At 35.7% G+C, this 19,304-nt stretch overlaps 1 protein-coding gene across 1 annotated transcript in view; it reads left to right on the top strand.

Moving 5' to 3' along the window:
* Window positions 1-19,304, top strand: part of LRRK2 (leucine rich repeat kinase 2) — a 232,096-nt gene that overhangs the window by 76,666 nt on the left and 136,126 nt on the right. Inside the window, exons 14-20 of the mRNA XM_036759572.1 lie at window positions 2,130-2,242; window positions 10,530-10,674; window positions 11,107-11,246; window positions 11,807-11,938; window positions 12,020-12,190; window positions 16,024-16,282; window positions 18,484-18,672. Of these exons, the coding sequence (XP_036615467.1) occupies window positions 2,130-2,242; window positions 10,530-10,674; window positions 11,107-11,246; window positions 11,807-11,938; window positions 12,020-12,190; window positions 16,024-16,282; window positions 18,484-18,672 (1,149 nt within the window). The remainder of the gene's footprint in view (window positions 1-2,129; window positions 2,243-10,529; window positions 10,675-11,106; window positions 11,247-11,806; window positions 11,939-12,019; window positions 12,191-16,023; window positions 16,283-18,483; window positions 18,673-19,304) is intronic.

The raw sequence follows: 19,304 nt of genomic DNA, 5'->3' as shown, positions 1-19,304 counted from the left end.
GATACTAGACTTCTAGAGTGTCGCCTATAATTTGTTTCCTCCATTTCCTCAACACATAATTAGTCCTTGGCTCATTGTAGTCTGCTGGTGACCTTTTCTAAGTATTTATTTTTATTGGACTTTCTGTACCACTTGATGCTTTTGATTACCTCTTCTTGATATTTTTTTCTCTCTTTGCTGTTGTGATGTTCTGCTCTCCTGCTTATCCTCCTACCTTCACTGTTACTCCTCCACACCATTTGAAGACTTATATTCTTAATTCTTTGGAATATCTCATAAGGTTTTATCTTTCCACTTTTTTTCACTTTCTCCATATATTTCACATACTTTAGCAGTTCCCTTTATGCATCTCTCAAATCTATACTGCCACTTCCAAACTTATCTTGGAGCTTCTAGTACCATATTTTCATCTGTCTGTTAAAATCTCCACCTGAATACCTCACTAGGATCTTCAACTCATCATGTCCAAAATTCTACTCATAGTCACCCCTTAAATATTCCTGCCAAAATAAAAATTTTCTTGACCTGGTCTGTATTAGGTTATGGTATAGAGTGGCTAGATGGTGTAGTGATACAGTGTTGGGCCTGGAATCACAAAGACTCATTTTCCTGAATTCAGATATGGTCTCATACACTAGCTATGTGACCCTGGCAAGTTATTTAAAACCCTATTTGCTCAGTTTCTTCATCTGTATAAATGAGCTGGAGAAGGAAATAGCATATCACTCTAATATCTTTGCCAAGTAAACTCCAAATGGAGTCATGAAGAGTCAGATACAACTGAAACAATTGAAAAAAAAGTAATTATGATCTCAAACAAAGAAAAACCAAAAATAGGTCTTATTAAAAGAGATAATCAGGGAAATTGCATTTTTTAAGGGGAAGTTAGGTGGCACAATGGATGGAGTTCCTGGCCTAGAGTCAGTAAGACAGTTTAAATCTGGCCTCAGAGACTAGCTATGTGACCCTGGGAAAGTCATTTAACCCTGTTTGTCTCAGTTCCTCATCTATAAAATGAGCTGGAGAAGGAAATAGCATATCACTCCAGTATCCTAGTATCTTTGCCAAGGAAACCCCAAATGAGGTCACAAAGAGTCAGACACAATTGAACAACAACAACTACAACTAGGAATTTAATGAAATAATTTTGAAATAGTTACTATCTGAATATTTATTAAAAAGAACTGTGATAAGTCACTTTAGAAGATTATAGCATTTTCCATGAAATTTCTTAAGGGTACTCATTATGAAATTCTTTGGATTAAAATGGGGATTTACTTATAAAGAATTATCCCCACACTCTTGGGTTCTTAAAATGCCATTAATTATCAGTGATTGTGTTATCTATTGAATATCTGACTTCTAATTTTTTATATTGCCATTTGCACAATTGTATAATATTGCCAAATGATGACTTTTTCTGTAATTAAATTATATTACTACTCTAGACTTTTTATTAGCCTCATTTTACTAAAATTAAGGTGGTATTACATATATATTTTTTTTGTTTTGTTTTGTTTTGTTTTTTGGTAGGGCAGTTGGGGTTAAGTGACTTGCCCAAGGTCACACAGCTAGTACATGTGTCAAGTGTCTGAGGCCGGATTTGAACTGAGGTCCTCCTGACTCCAGGGCCGGTGCTCTACTGACTGCGCCACCTAGCTGCCCCTACATATATATTTTTAAATTTCATCACTATAGTTTACATTTTCTTTGCTATGGCGTCTAGTTTTATCCTTCTTACATACCTTATCTTATATCTGACCATCCTTTGTCTGTCAGACACTCATGACTGAATTTTCTCTTAAATGAAGTCATTTTAGTTCCTTAATCTCAGCCTACCATTTCTCCGAAAACAAACAAAAAAGATCTTATTTTATCAGATAATTCTTCTGTTTTAGTTATGTTATTGCCCTTCATTTGTATTCAGCAACTATCTACACAGACTATTCGCTCCATGTTTTCTACTTTGTCTTGTAGTATTAGATTACGTAAACTCTTTATAACAAATTTTCTTCTGAGTGTCAAAAAGTTCAACAAATAACTTACAGTTTACTAAAGTAGAAATAAACAGAAGTCTATTTAATTTTTATTTTTCCCAAAAAACTTGTCATTTGTTCCTTTGTGTTTAGAATCACGGAAAGAACCTGAGGAAGATGCTTTATTAAATATAAATCTAAAAGTGGTTAAAAACCAATGCCTATTGAATGACATTCACAAACTGGTTCTAGGTGCTTTAAATAAGGTATGTTTAGAAATTCCTTTTCCTTTTCTATAGTATCCCAACAGTAAATGTTACTAAAATGTTCTTATTTAGTTTCCCTCTAGAACTAAAGATTAATTTACTTTTGTTCTTGTTACTAATATTAATATAAGGAGTGGTGTTTTATAGTGCTGGTAAGACTATTAGATTTTATCACCTGTCATTTACTCACAATCCTTTATGAGCTGCATGATATAGAGAAACAACCCTCCTGAGTTATTGAAGATTTTCATTCAAGTGTTGCCTCTGATACACTCTAGCTCTGTGATCTTGAGCAAGTCACTTAATTTCCAAGTGCCACCAGCACCTCTCCAAGAATATAAGTTGCCAAATAGTTGCTGATTGATTAATGGAAGGAGTTTTCATACTCAGAATTCTTTTTGCCTCTCTCTCTCTCTCTCTCTCTCTCTCTCTCTCTCTCTCTCTCTCTCCCTCCCTCCCCCTCTCTCCCCTGCTCTCCGTCTCTCTGTGTGTGTGTATATATATATATATATATATATATATATACATTATATATACATATGTGTGTGTGTGTGTGTATATATATATATACACATACATATACATATATATGTGTGTGTATATATATATATATATATATATATATATATATATATCTCACTGGAGTAAAAAAATAGTGGTTTGTCTTTATAATATCATTGTATAAATTGTTTTCCCAGTTCTCCTTACTTCATTTATTATCAGTTCACAGAGTTTTCTCTTAAACCGTAGTTTCACGATTTCTTATGGTACAATAATATTCTGTTACATTCATGTAGCACAATATATTTAGCCATTTCCCAATGGGGAGGGGACCCCCTTTCCAATTTTTGTTTGCTAGGAAACAAGATATTATGAATTTTTTTAATGCATGAGTGCTTTTCTTCTTTTTTTGATCTCTTAGGAGTATTGGCCTAGTAATTGTATTCTTGGGTGAGAGGGCATTTAGACAGTCTAGTAAGTTTTTGAATATAGTTCCAAATTACTTTCCAGAATGATTGGATAAGTTCACAACTCTGACAATATTGACCCTATTTTCAGTGATGTTTTGAAAGATGCTGGAGAATTAGAGAAAAGAAAATATCCAGATCTTAAAGAAAAAAAAAAGGGAAAAAGTTTGGAGCTTGCCCAGTCAACTGGATTTCAGTTTTTGGCAAGATTCTAGAAAGTACCATGGGAATAGTTAATATAGTAAACTTCCAGAAAAGAAAGTGGTGATTACAGAAAAAAAATCCCAAACCCAAGAACATCAAGAACAGGTTATGACAGGTACACATGGTTGACATAGTTATTAGACTGCTAGATCAGAGGAATGTCATATATATGATTTACTTAGATTTTACAAAGGAATTTGATAAAATTTCTTACACTATTCTTGGGGGAAAGATGAAGAGACGTGAGCTAATTGATAGTACAGTTAGTTGGATTAAGAACTGGTTGAATGTGTGGACCCATAAAATATTTAGTCATGTTTCTTTATTAGTCTGAAAGGAGGTTTACAAGAACAGTGGGTTGTTCCTTCACAATTTAATAATTTTGTTGATTACTTGAATAAAGCAAATTTGCTAATTGATGCAAAGCTACAAGGGAGAGTTAATACATTAGATGAAAATGAGATCTAAACATATCTTAAAAAGCTAGGCTATTAGGCCACTGAGACTCTACTAACAGACCCCGGACCTGACTCACATGGCTTGCAGCAAAACCCAACCCCAAATTCTAGTTTTCCTTGCTCTCTTTCTTGTGTAGGTGAACCCTGGCTCCAGAATACACAAGTTTGCTTCGGTCAATACAGACAGAACTGTAGCAGACCTTCAGGAGCAGAAGCCTGCAGGGGGCCTTGACAGACGTCCAGTGCCAAGGTAAGACAACCCCAGGGCAACAACACTCCAAAGCTGTGAACTGCCAGTGCTCAGCTAGAGAAATGAGGAACAGTGGGAGCACAAGAGGACACTGGGAAAGGAAAACATGTTGGGAGAGGGGGGGAGGGAGAAGGGAAAGGACTGGCTTTGCAGCACTCCACTAAATATAATGGAAAAAGCTTAGCATCCAGATAGGGCCAGTTCTGTTTGCTGAAAAAGTCACTTGGGGCAGAGACCTAGGCTGGTAAACCATGAATTAACCAGTGTGGGAGGGGGATGAGACATTTTGAGATCCATCCCCAAAGGAAATCACTGTCAGAGGGGAAAGAGTCAGAAAGTTATGAATAAAGAATAAGAAAATAACAAAAATAAGGAAATTACCAAAGGAAAAAGAAAACTTAAAAATCTTAAATATAATAGCAGATAAATTGGCAGGGAAAACATGAACAACAGAAAGAAATATGGCCTCCAGATCTAGTAAACAGGTTTAGGCTTTTGTGAATAAATACTACAAAACAAAGAAAAATGATTTAACACTTGAAGAGGCTAAAGACCCTGTGAATGTAAGAACAAGTAAGCAAAGGATGCTGATCCTGAGTGGTTCAGAAGAGAAATGGGAATTATGAGAGAGGCCTGCAGAGCCAAAATAGTGGGCAGAATAGAAAAATTGGCAAGTCTTACCAAAGAAAGTAAAGGAGATTGTGTCAACAAATTCTCATACAGAGAAGCGAAGGACAGTCTAGAAGAAGAGAAGCAAAAAACAAGACCAAAAGAGAATATGTTTTCTATGTAAGCAAAGCATACTGACCTCAAAGGCAGGATGCGTACAACCAACCTAAGGACCATAGATCTTCTAGAGGAAAATGACAAGAGATAAAACCTGAACACCATAATGCAAGAAATAACACAAGAAAAGTGCTCAGAACTTCTAAACACTAACAATGAAATACCAATTGAAAGAATTCATTAATCTCCAAAAAAACCAAAACAAAACAAAAACAAAACTTTAAGACTGTTTAAACTTAATAGTTTAGTTCAGAAACAAAAAGCTCTATGGGCAACCAGGAGAAACACCTTCAAATACAAAGGAAACAAAATTAAAATAATGCAAAATTATTCTATACCCACGATAAAACAGGGGGGAATGAAATAATATGTTACAAAGAGTAAGGGAGCTCAGGGTGCATCCCAAGTTAACTTAAATGCAAATATGAGTTTATCCATAAATGAAAAAATATGGACATTCAGTAATAAAGAGGCATTTGAAACATCCCTAGAAAGAAAACCAGAACTGAAGAGATTATTTGCTTCTTGAACACTGCAAACAATAGAAATGCAGGAGGGGTGAATAAATGTAACAGCCAAGGACAGCAGTAGCAACAGGGTGACAGCAGAGATACCAGTAAGGGACTTCTTTCTAATGTAATCAAGAGACAGGGGTAAAGGTCTAAGTCTGATAGAAGTAGGGATGAGGTATTTTATGGACAGAACTTGGTGACAGCCTATAGGTAAATCAGTGTTTTGTGTGAGATAAAATTACAGCATGGGGGTGGGTGGGAGCAGGGGCTAGAGAGGAATGTTTGGTGTGCCCAGGTCAAATTGAGGGCTAGCAAAGAGGGAAGCAGAAGTACAGAATCATAGATGTTAGTTAGGCAACACTTGCTATGACAAACGACTTGAGGACTTAAATCGTATACTGACCTTGTGATATATTAAGTGTGTATGAGACTATATGAGACAACAGTATGACATGGCAACTAATAAAACTAAAAAAAGAACTTAAACTATAATAGGTTTATAGGATTTAGAGCTAGAAGGAAATAATTACCTTGGATTTTACACCTAGGAAATTGCTCTGTTGTTGGGGTTGAGTCTGCTGTCTGAAGGTCAACCCACTAGGCAGCTAGGCAACCATGAAGTGGAGAAAAAATGTAAAGGTCTTTAGGACTTGTGGATCTTATTCTTCCACAGTGAAGGAAGGGGCAGAAGGCAACAAGAACTCCAGTGTTTTAGATCATCAATAAAGACTAATCTAAATGTTAATTTAAACCCTTAAATCAGGGGTTAGCAACTATGTGTAGTCTGCTGCATATTTTTGTGCTGTCCAGTGAGCTAAGAATGGTTTTTATGTTAAAAAAAAAGTTTTAACATATCAAAAAATGTAAAGACCATTCTTAGTTCAAGGGTAGAAATAAAGGCTGGGCTGGATTCGTCCTGGGACAATATTTGGTTGAAACCTGCTTTAAATTAATAAATGAACTAATATTTATTAATTATCAGTTCTAGATACCATACTGGGCCCTGAAAATGTGAATATAAAGAATGAAACAATCCATACTCACAATGAGCTTACATTTGAATAGGGTAGACATCAAATATATGTTATATATACACACATATATGCACATATATAATGTATAATATATATATGCATACATATTTAAAGTACTTAAGGTAAATTACTTAATCAGTAATGTGTAGGATATATACATACACACACACACACACACACACACACATATACATAGAGAGCACAACTGTACACTTAATAAATATATTCCCACACAGAGTAATTAAATAGAAAAGTAGTTTGAGAGAGCACTAATTTGGGGTTGGGGGAGGGCAACGAGGGTGGGCCAGGAAAGATTTCATAATAAGTTGTAGAAGAAGAAAGGGATTCCATGAGATGAAGCTCATAAAGAAATTCACTTCATTAGGGGGAAATAGCCAGTTCTAAGGCATAGTGACAGGAGATACAATGTTGCGAGTAACAGATTGTTAATAAAAGAGGTGAATTTGGCTGCATTGCAGAGGGAATTATCCTACAGGGAATGGGTGTTAAGTAGGAGAGTCATATGGTTAGTGGAAAATTGTTTTAGTGCTTAAGGTAAATTACTTTGTCTGCAGTTTTGAAGGATAGACTGGAGTTGAGAGAGACTTGAGGTATAGAAACCAATTAGAGGTATTATAATCATCTTAGTAAAAGATGATGAGAACCTGAACTAAGATGGTAGTTGTGTTAGTGGCTAAAAGAAGTTAGATGAAAGAGATGTTATTTGTTTTTTTTGGGGGGTGGGGTTTGGTGAGGCAATTGGGGTTAAGTGACTTGCCCAGGGTCACACAGCTAGTAAGTGTCAAGTGTCTGAGCTGGATGTGAACCCAGGTCCTCCTGACTCCAAGGCTGGTGCTCTAGCCACTGTGCCATCTAGCTGCCCCAGAAAGAGATGTTATAAAGATAGAAATGCAAGATTTGACAACTGATTGGATATGTGAGGTGAGGGAGAGTGAGGAATCCAGGACAATGCCAAGATTTCAAACCTGAGATACTAAGTGATCCTGATGCCTATGATAAAAATATGGAAATTTGGAAGAGGGAGGATTTAGAGCAGGGGTTCTTCACCTGGGGTCCCTTATATTGTTTAATATAACATGTAAATACAAATTTTGCTTGCTGAATTATAAATGACGCATCCCCAAACAATGGATGGTAGAGAATGTCACACTTTGAGTCTGATATAAAAACCTGTCTTCTCATTCATGCTGGCTTAATTTATTTTAGCTAGTAGAATTAATAAGAAAATTCATGCAACATTGCTAACAAAAAATAAGAAAAATAATTATAAAGAAAAATAACATTTAAAATACCAAAATTATTAATTATCTTGAAATTAACTATGGAGACACAAAAATATGTGAATACAAGTATAAACATTATTTTCAGAAATAAAAGAAGATTCAAAATTATCCAGTCAACAGCCATTTATTCAGTGCCTACTATGTGCCACATGCTGTGCACTGAGGATACTAAGAAAGAGAAAAGACACTTCCTGCCTTCAAAGAGTACATGATGTAATGGGGTAGACAACTTGAAAACCACTATTTTACAAACAGGATATATAGAATGTAAATTGGAGCTTATCATAGAGGATTAAGGGGAAGCGGGAAAGATTTCTTAAAGAAGGTAGAATTTTAGCTGAGACATGACTGAAGAAGATTTTTATTTTAATTTTTTTCTCCCTCTTTTCTGCTAATAGTAGCCAATGCTCTATCAATTCTATGGGTCATTAAATTTGTTTTCAAAAAGGCTTTTCAAAAGTCAGTGTGGCTTAATATATGTACTAATATAATAAGATTACATGTCAAAATTAGCTTACATACTTTACAATCTACAAATCAAAATATCAGTGAAATGCTTAATAGAATTAAAATAATAACAAAATTTATATAAAAAAACCAAAAATCAAGTGTATCAAGGGACTCAATTAAAAAAGTAAGAAAGAAGGGAGCTTATCAATCCCAAGTTATACTATGAAGCAGATTACATTCATCAAACTGGCAAAGATGGCAAAAGATGGGGGAAAAACAGTATTGGTGGACCCGTTAGGAAAAAGGCATACTGATTTATTGCTGGTAGAGATTTGAATTCATCATAGAATTTTCAAAATCTTAAAGTTCTTTGGCTTTAGAAGTCATCTAGTCTAACCCATTTAGGAAAGGGAATCTATCCGCTGTACAAAATACTTAAGGGGAAGCCGTTATTTCCCAAGGCAGCCCATTCCGCTTTGGGGCAACTTTTATTGTTTTAAGTTTTACCTGGCATCAAGCCTAAGTACATTTCTAAGCAACCGTCACTCATTGCCCTTAGCTCTACTCTTTTGAGACAAGGACAAGACATATAATTATCCAATCACGAGACAACTCCTGCCCCTGACACACACTCCAGTTATCTCATTTAAACATTCCCATTTCCTTCAGCTAATCCTCACATAAATAGAACTTAAGTCTGTTCGCTATCCTGTTTGCCCTACTCTATATACTCTGCAACTTATACTTATACTTATACTCTGCCTTTCTAATGCGATGTGCAGAACTGAACATAGTACTCCCAACTATGTTTTGACTATGGCAAAGTACAGCTCCTACATACTACTGCTCTCATAATGTTCCCTAAGATTACATTTGGTTTGTTGGCTTCCTTACATCACCACTGACTCATACGGAGTTTGTAGTCCACTAAAACTTTCAGATCTTTGTTTCAGACAAACAGCTGACTAGTCATACCTCCATTGAGTACTTAATTCTTTAATCCAGGTGTAACACTTTGTATTTATGTCTTTTAAATTGCAATTTTATTAGATAAGGTTCATGGACATAATTGGCCCCAGCTTTTCTTCAGGCTTAGAGGAGTGCTGTACAGCCAGTTCCCTCATCTCCCCATTACTATATGGTTTCCTTTCCCAGTGTCCTGTCCTATTTCCACTGCTCCCCATTTTTCTGGCTGGGCACTGGCAGTTAAAACCTTTGCAGTTTTGGTGCTGTGACGTTGTCTTACTGGGTGCTGCATGTCTGCCATGGCCCCCAGCAGGCTTCCGCTCCTGAAGAGCTACTATCTATATTGATTTGAGCAAACTGGTGCATTCTGGTGCTAGGGTCCTCCTACACTGGAAAGAGGGCAGGGGGAATGGGAGTGTGGGTTTGAGTTTTGATACACACCATGGTCCTTGTACTAGCAGGTCCTTAGGTCTTGTTACTGGTGATGTGGGAGAGGTGCTGGGTGAACTCAGGGTAAGCATCAATTGATGGTGTGTTGTTTTTTTAACTTTTTAAATTCTGAGTGTGTTAGACCATGGAGATAGGATGTTGATTTATCTTTGGCACATCATTTCTGTTTTGGAGAGGTTTGAGAGGTCATGGGTATAAGAAAAAATGCCTTGTCCTTCATCATGTTGTTCATAAAGTGTGAAAGATGGAGACCAATTATATTAAATATAGTTTTAACAAATTTCATGGATGCCAAGTTAACCCCTCTTTTAGAGATACTGTTGTGGTTTTCATCTGTCATTTGGCCCATGTGAATAATTTTATTGTTAATTTGTGAAGACTATGAACATGAATATTCTTCCAGTGCTGTAAGGACAAAGGGATGCTACGTTATAATATGAGACTTGTTTGTTTACAGAGATTGATTTGATGTAATTCTCCTTCCTAACTATAGGAATTTAATGGGTTGCTTTTTACTTCAAGCAGCATGTTAACTTTGAAGTTTTAGTGTGATAAAAAATGTCTTGGTTACTTATTAATTTAAATATATTTTAAAGAATTAAGAAAAACCTAGAACTTCAAAGATAAGCTTTAAACTTGAATAAAAGAGTAATAATATATAGCATGGCAATAACATGTTCTCTTAAGAAACTAAAATTGTAATATTATTATTTAAAATACATGTTTATTGAAATAATTCTTGGAATCTTATATTAAATAAATCAAGAATTATGGCTTTGCATATGTAGTTTTGATGTTATCTATATGTAAATATTTTTGGCATGAGAGGAAAGTAAATCCTAGTTTTGAATGAACAATTTTTTTATTTGCCTGTTAAAAATCCTTTTTCTTATTTGAAATTTTAGTTTATTGGAAATCCTGGAATTCAAATATGTGGATTAAAAATAATTTCTTCTTTAGCAAATTGTTCTGGAGCATTAGAAATGTTTTCTCAACAAGGGGCCCTTAATTCAGTACTTCATACACTACAGATGTATCCAGTTGACAGAGGTCAGTAGAAATATGTTTTTTATGAAGTAGGTAAGATTTGGAATATTTGACATAGGCCAATCCTCTGATCTTATTCAGCACTTTTTAAAAAGTTTACTTTCTTTTAAAAATAAGCAAACATGTACACAAAATTTTTGCTCTGGGGAAGAATTGAGAATTTACACCTACCTTCCTTCATTTCAGAGATTATAGAATGATGGGTGTGGCATATTACATATACTGCCAGGCATGATGATATTGTCATTAATTTTGCTGAAGTTTTTTTTTCCTTCTCTATTTTTAAATCTTTGCCATAAGGTAGCGGGAGGGGAAAGGAATATATCAGGAAAAAATGACGCAAAGCCAAACTGCAGCAATAGAAATAAGAAATATTTTAATTGCCGTCTTCTTAGTTTGAGAGCCATTATTATGTTCACTTTTTTCTTGTCCTAGTAATTCAGTGCCTGGGTTTGAGTCTACTAGGATGTCTGATTACGAAAGAGAATTTGTGCACAGAAACTCAGCATCTGCTTGCAAATATTCTGATTTCCAGCTTAAAACGATTTAAGGACGTTGATGACGTACAGATAAGTGTATGTGAATTATTTTAAATCAAATTTAAGAGTACGTATAATTTTCTTTTTATGGCTGCTATTTCGACTCTATTCACAAAATTGGAATGTTTAGCATCTTCATAAACATATACATTAGTATAATTCATCAAGGCAGAATTTGCCATAAACATTTTTAAAAGCAACTACTTGGTATAATAATGTAATTTATATTAGTATTATAAAATAGTTTTCACTTTGTGGAACCTCTTGAAAGTGTCTCAAGGATGAAGTGTCTGTGGACCACATTTGAGGACTGATCTAGTCCAGTCCCCTCATTTTAGAAATATGAAAAAAAGAAAGACCCAGAGAGATGATTTGCCAAGGTTACAGACTTTAACTGTTGTACTTATTCTGTTCTGTAATTTAAAGAAAATGAGATATTATTAGACTGAAGTTAAAATAGAATTAATTTGAATATCCACATTTTGTGCATCAGTAGCTGTATGACTAAATGCACTATCTCAAATTTTAAGTACATTTACCAAATTCTTTGTATTTTGCTGTTTTCATCATTGGTTGTTTATTTCCTCTTTTTTCAGGGATTTCAAACAACTTTGGCAATACTTGAATTATCACTTGGCTTTGCAAAGCTGCTGCTAAGTCATCATTCATATGACTCACTAATTGTCTATCAGATGTCCAGGTGTTTCGCTGAACAAACAGATCATCAGGTAAACATTTCTTCTGTCTTTTGTGTTAAAGGTCATGGATTTATCTGTTTCCCAACTGCCATTTCTTTTCTTTCTTTTTAGTTTCAGAATCTTTGCTGCAAGGTTTTTGCCAAAATAACTTGTGATGATGATATTAAAAATGTACTACTGGCGAGAGCCTGTGAGGAAAACAATAGCATTATGGCTGAATGTCTCCTCCTTTTGGGAGCTGATATTAATAAAGTGACTGGAAAAACTCCTTTAATCTGCCAGGTAAATATTCAAATGCATGCCGTTATTTTAAAATAAGAGTAGAAGTGGTGAGGAGGCAGTACATTCCAGTTATGGAGGATTGCTGGTGCAAAATGAGTGAGATAGAATGCCATTTATGAAGAAGAGTAAGCAAGGAAAGTTTGCCTGGATTGCACTGTGCATGGATGGAAATGATGAGGAATAAGGCCGTAAAAGTAGGTTGGGTTAAGATTATTAAAAGCTTCAACTGCCAAAAAAAAAAGACCTAATATTTGATCTTGGAGGTAATAACTGATGTATGGAGTAAGGTAGAGATTCGATCATACTTGCACTTTAGGAGAGTCATTTTGGTGGGAGCTGGAAGAATGAATTAGGGTGGAGGAGAGATTGGAGGTAGGGAAACCAATTAGAGAACTATCATAGTAGTCTAGGCAAGAGATGATGAGAGCCTGAGATAAGTGACGGTGAGCAGAGAGAAGGGAAAAGATGAGGCAGATGTTGATCATCCTTTGATCGTGAAGAGGAACGATGACATCACAAGGGTGTGTGAATTGGATATGAGGGGGAAGAGCTGAGCAAAGTTGTCAGCCTCAGTCTGTTCTCCAGAGTCATCAAAGTCCAGTGGCAAGACAATGGTCAAGACTGGCTGTGACACAGTAAGCACAGAAAATATGCTATGGGAGCAGCTAGGTGGTGCAGTGAGTAGAGCACTGGCCCCAGAGTTGAGAGGACCTGAGTTCAAATGCGGCCTCAGACAATTGACACACTTAGTAGCGGTGTGACCTTGGGCAAGTCACTTAACCCCAATTGCCCTGCCTTTCCCCCTCAAAAAGAAATGAAAAGAAAATATGCTATGAATAGTCCAAGGGGCTAAAAGGCAATGGCTATGTGCTCTTATTAAAGTGGTAATTTATCTTTCTAGTAAAACACCTTCCAGCATCTAATCCTTATTGTTTATGATTCTTGCTAGTGACATTTGAAAAATCCTCCAAAGGAGATTTTCTCAAAGCAATGGAGGTTCTTTTGATATTTATTATTATTATTATTATATAATATATATTATATTTTTCTTCTTATATACAATATGGTATATTAATATATTAGATAATATATTAATGTTATATAATAATAATAATAATAAATATGGTTATTTTAGTGTTTTGTGAAAACCATTATGAGGCTGTCCATCCTCTAGTCCCTCAACTTCTCAGTCCTCTGCTAGGCCACTGTCACCTTCTTGATGTCGTCATCCTCTTCAAGAACAAAGAGGGACAAAGATCTTTGGGTTTTTCTTGCCAAAGGTAACCTTGCTAAACATCAAGAATGAATGTTCTCATTCTTTATCCCATACAAAGATTATGAAGTTTATTCTTCCTTTTGATTACTTTTAATAATACTAATTTAAAAAAACTGTGAGGTACCCCAGTTGATAAATGGTCAAAGGATATGAACAGGCAGTTTTCAGAGGAAGAAATTAAAGATATCTATCATCATATGAAAAAATGCTCTAAATCACAATTGATTAGAGAAATGCAAGTCAAAATACCTCATAAGTAGCACATCTCCCCTGTCAGATTGGCCAAAATAACAAAACAGGAAAATCATAAATGCTGGAGAGGATATGGGAAAATTGGAACACTGTTACATTGTTGGTGGAGTTGTGAACTTATCCACTTAATCTAGAGAGCAATTTGTAACTATGCCCAAAGGGCTATAAAAAAGTACATACCCTTAGACCCAGCAATATCACTTCTAGAGCTGTATCCCCAAGAGATCACACAAATGGGAAAGGGACCCATATATACAAAAATATTCATAGCAGCTCTTTTTGTAGTAGCAAAGAATTAGAAATCAAGGGGATGCCCATCAATTGGGGAATGACTAAACAAGTTGTTGTATATAAATGTAATGAATTACTATTGTGCTATAAGAAATGGAGATGATATGGACTTCATAATAACCCAGAAAGACTTATATGATCTGATGCTGAATGAGGGGAGCAGAACCAGGAGACCATGATATATGATTACAGACAAACGGTATATGTGATGACTAACTTTTATAGATTTGGCTCTTGTCACCAATACAAGGTTCAAAGACAACTCCAAAAGACTCATGATGGTAAAAGCTATCCACATCCAGGGAAAGAATTACAGAATCTGAATGCCGATTAAGGCAAACTATTTGTTCTCTTTTTTTCCTTTTCTTCTTTTTCTTTTGTTTCTTCTTTCTCATGATTCATTCCATTGGTTATAGTTCTTCCTTACAACTTGACTATTGTGGAAATAAGTTTAATGCGAAGGTATTTGTAGAAGTTATATCAGATTCCGTGCCATCTGGGGGGTGTGGGGAAGAGGAGAGGGAGGAGGAGAAAATTTGGAACTCAAAAATTTGTGGAACTGAGTATTATAAACTAAAAACAAAAAAAAAAAACAATGGTAGGCTAGTGTAAGAGGTTCAATTATCTCATAAAACACTTTGAGAGAACTGTTATCTCATCACCACCTGTAAATCATTTTATGCCAAGGAATCTTGAGAACCTCCTGGGAGGTTCCTTGACATTTGTATATTATCCTTGAGAGCTCACCTGGTCTCATCTTTACTTCTCCTTGCCCAATTAAGGGTAGTCTTACTTCATTTCCAGGCACCACTGAGTCTGCTGTCTCTTTTCCAGTATCAATGACCTCAGGATGCAGCTGGCTCTCATGAATCTATAAAGCATTCCTCTAAGACAAAGAGGAGTTTTCTTGGTCCCATACATGTTCAGGCCCACTTTTCTTGGTATAATCAGTTATAAGTCCTCATCCACATGATGCTGCTAAGCCTTTAACCAATTGCATTATTTTCTCACCTATCAATTTGGTTCTTTATTCTATGCTTATAAAAAGAAGTCACATCTTCATTTCAGGGTCTTTGGCTTACTGAGGCAGCCATTAGACCCATTTTGCCTAATAAACTGTTATCTTGCTTGGAGTATATGTGCATTAATCTACCTTTGTTGAATTTTACTCATGACATTGTCTTGCCCAGGGTCACACAGGTAATAAGTGTCTGAATTTGAACTTCAGTCTTCCTGACTCCAAGCCCAGCGCTCTATCCACTGCACCGCCTGGCTGCCCCTGGAATGACTTTTAAGTGGTTAGAACTGGCTCCAGCTGGATGCTGTGTTCTTTTTATCAGGCTTAGTAGAGTACTTGCTATATATACTCTTGCCCCCATACATTAGGACCTGTTTTGCTCCCTCTAGGCATTTCAGAGAACTGCCACACTGGTGTTACATGATCATCCATACTACCAATGATAGAACTGCAGCACTAGTGCTATGGGGGCAAATCTGAGCTTTGCCATGTAGTGCTATAGTGTTGTCCCCCAGCACTGGCAGTTCAGAGCTCTATAGTGCTGATGCTATGGGATTGCAGCATTTAGTCTTTATTCAGTTTTAATCTTGGTTAGTATGAAAGAGCTGATATATCACTTGTACTACTATGTATTTATGCCACTATGACATGTGGTGGTGCTCCTGTTTCATTGTTCATTTCTCTCAAAAATTGGGGAAGTAATTTTGCCCTGTGTTTCATATATTACATTCTCAGATTAAAGATAGATTTGGAGACAGAACCTGGATTTAAATCCCAAATTTATCACTTAACGAATCATATGACCTTGGACCATTCACTTCCCCTTTCAGTTTCCTTAAATGTCATATGAAGGGAGTAGACTAGGTAACCTTAACTTCTCTTCTAGCTCTAAATCTATGAGCCCGTGATCCTCACTCGTGGATAAAACACAAGACAAGTTGTCCAAACTACAGTTTGCTTAATATTCATGTTCTCTCTCTTTTTTCCTTTGTGTAGGTTTGTGAAAAGGAAAGCAGTCCCAAATTAGTGGAACTCTTATTAAACAATGGATCACGGGAACAAGAGATTCGGAAGGCATTGATGATCAGCATAAAGAAAAATAACAGTCAGGTCATCAGTTTACTGTTAAGGAAGCTTGGACTGGATCTTGCCAATAGCAGCATTTGTCTTGGAGGATTTTGTCTTGGAAAAATAGAACCTTCCTGGCTTAGTCCTTTATTTCTAGATAAAATATCTAATTTAAGAAAACAAACAAGTAAGTAGGAACCCTTTAATTTGTTGAGGATGAGACTGTTGATGATTTTTTTTAAAGTTCTTAATATTTTTATTTATTTGTCCATAAACTAAGTTAGACTATAAACTTCCCTGTAAAATCTAATGAAGAAGGATGATAGGCAGTTTCAGTAGCATTATCTCATAAAGCAAAAGCAGTGGAGGTTAAAAGCAGTTTAAAGAAAGGTTGGCAAGATAGCCAATTAGCAAAGTCATCCAAAGAATATTTAAAGGTGAAAATGGAAAGAAGACAACAACAGAAAGAGGAAAAGATTATAAATTTTATAACAAAAAACATTATAATATTTTTTGCCATCGAGAACAGTGGAACCACCACCTTCAGACCCTAATATCATAGTCAGGGGTTCCTTTGTTGGTCTTTCATTGTTTGTCCTTCTTTCTTGAAGAGGACTGTAGTATTAGGAAGGTGATGTCATGACTTGCAAGTGAATTGGATTTAAGTGAGGGAGGGCTGTGCAAAGTCACCAACCTCACTCTCTCCTCCAGAGCCATCTGTGTCCAGGGGCAAGATATAGATCAGGAGCACTGGCGGTGGCCCAGATGCAGGGAGTGGTTAGCTTTTTTAAGCCAAGGTCTTTCCCAGGTCTCAGTTTGATCCAAGCAATGCCCATTCAGTGATTAAATCTAGGTAAGAAATGAGAGAAAGAATGACTTCTTTTACCTGGTCAAAAAAAAAACAAGAAACAAAATCGGTTTGGGAGGGGCGGAGTCTCAAGGTTAATGGCCGAAAGGGAAACAGTTGCTATTTACACTCATGCATCAGAGTCCAAACAATGACCTAGTGAGGCTTGGGCTGGGACCTATTGTTGGCCAGTGAATGAGAGCTAGAGTGATTTGGGTTTAAGGCATGGTCCTTGAAGAAGAAATCTAGCCCATAAACCCCAAGATATCTTGCTGAAGTTTCAGTGAACAAAATTTATATTCCTTTGAGCAGAGCCCAAAGGGTATGGGTATGCTTATAGGGAAATCAAAGTAACACTAAAAAGAGCTAACTGGAAAAGCAGCCAGGTTTGGACTACACAGAAGAGAGATCTGTGCTAGAGTCTACACGCTGGTGATGGTGTTAAGGGATCAATATACAAAGAAGTGTTGTGTGTAATAGTTCGAGAGACATAATTTCTGGGTGATTAACAATTATTTTATTAATTATGGCTAGCAGACAATTAATTTGTCTGTGTCTCCTAAACCAAAGACCCCTCATGGAACCCATTCAATGCTTATATGTTCTTGGAATATGCAGCTCAAATGGATTCATTTGTATGGTTTAGTGGCCCCCATTTCTATTTGAGTTTGACACCACTGGTCTAGACAATAATATAGGTGGGTAGATTTGAAAATAGCAAAATGACCACATAAAAAGAATATTTAGGAGTAGTTTAATTACAACTTGGCAGGAGTTCTCCATTAATGTGTCCCTGTGACCTATGTTATTAAACTCTTTTATCGATATGGCATCCTTTTAAAATTTATGCATGACACACACCTGGAAGAATAGGTAATGTGTTAAATGGCAATCAGTATCCAAAAAGACCTCAGCTAATTAGAGTGTTGGATAGAATTTACAAAAATGAAATAATGCAGATAAAGTCTTGAGTTCAAACAAATCAACTTCTAAAGTATGAGATAGGAGAAGAATAGCTGTAATTGTATCTACACTCAGATCAGTGCTACCATTTTTTTTTATCTTAAGTTTCAAGATGCAACTTCCTATGAAAAATTTTCTGATTGCCTGGGATATTAGTGAGCTTGGATGTGACCTTTATTATTGTAGCCACTCAGGCCAAAGCTTTATAATTATTGCTTCTGCTATATTGTGACTTGATTTTTTTTAACTTTAGTGTTTTGAGACTATTTATCATGTTATGTTCTCTGATAAAGAATATGGATTCATTCTGAAACATAATTTGCCTTTGTGACCTAAAGCCTAGGCCACAGCTAAATGTAATCTTATATTTTTAATGACTTATCTTTCCCAGTATTATCTGTTTTCATCAAGCAGATGTTGCATAATGCTTATAAGAGACAAAACTAAATCATTTAATCTTTCCTCAGGAAGTATAATTGTGAAAGAAATCTTGTATTTGCCTTATGTCTTTCGTATTCCTGACTTTTAAAAATTGCTGTATTTTAGAAATATCAGTGTTCATGGCTTTTTACTGTTAGACACAGGATCTGCATTGGCAAGAATGGTACTAAGATATCAAATGAAAAGTTCATCAGAAGAAGGACCAATATCAGGCAGTGATGGAAGTTTTCCTGAAGATCATCTTGATAAATTTAGTGATTGGACTGTTATACCTGAGTCTTCTGTAGACTGTGTATTTCATCACAGTGATGATCTTGATAGTGAAGGTAAAGACTGTGTGACACATTAACTCTTTCATGTTATATCTCTGGATATGTTTGTTAAAGCTATTTGAAGAGCAACAAATTAAGAAGTTTGGTGAAAAAATAATTTCATTTTGTAGATCTTCAAAATAAAGAGAAAGCAAATTTTAGTGTCTCACCAAATTGTATGGTGGCTTGTTTTTTCTTTCTTTAGGTATCTTCTGTTTAGGAGATGGTTATTGGATCTATGGTTTCATTGATATAGGGAAATCTTGGATGAGAAAACTTCCTTTGCCAAAACAGGTCAGCACCTTCTCTGCAACCTGTAGGCTTAGGGAATTGACTGGAGCACTGGTAGATTAAATTGCTTACCAAAGATTACATTATAAGTATGTGTCTTGAGGATATTACCTCTTTGTGGATAGGGATTGTTTTATCCTTAAAATTTCTAGAGCCTAGCACAGTGCCTGCCATGTAATAGTTGTCAAGTAAATACTTATTGATTGATTCCTTGTTTAGCAAGGGTCTTTTCTCAGTCTTCTAGATCAAGAATTTAAATTGGAGCAGCCTTCTGAAAAAATACAGTCATTCTTGTGAATTAATTTATTTTTAAATTTCTGTAATTTAAAATATAACATTTATAGGTGTAAGATGAC

The sequence above is a fragment of the Trichosurus vulpecula genome, chromosome 5 (genome assembly GCF_011100635.1).
Source record: "Trichosurus vulpecula isolate mTriVul1 chromosome 5, mTriVul1.pri, whole genome shotgun sequence".
In the NCBI taxonomy this organism is placed as follows: domain Eukaryota; kingdom Metazoa; phylum Chordata; class Mammalia; order Diprotodontia; family Phalangeridae; genus Trichosurus; species Trichosurus vulpecula.
Note: the sequence above shows the minus strand (reverse complement) of the source record. Positions and strands in the feature narration are given on the sequence as shown.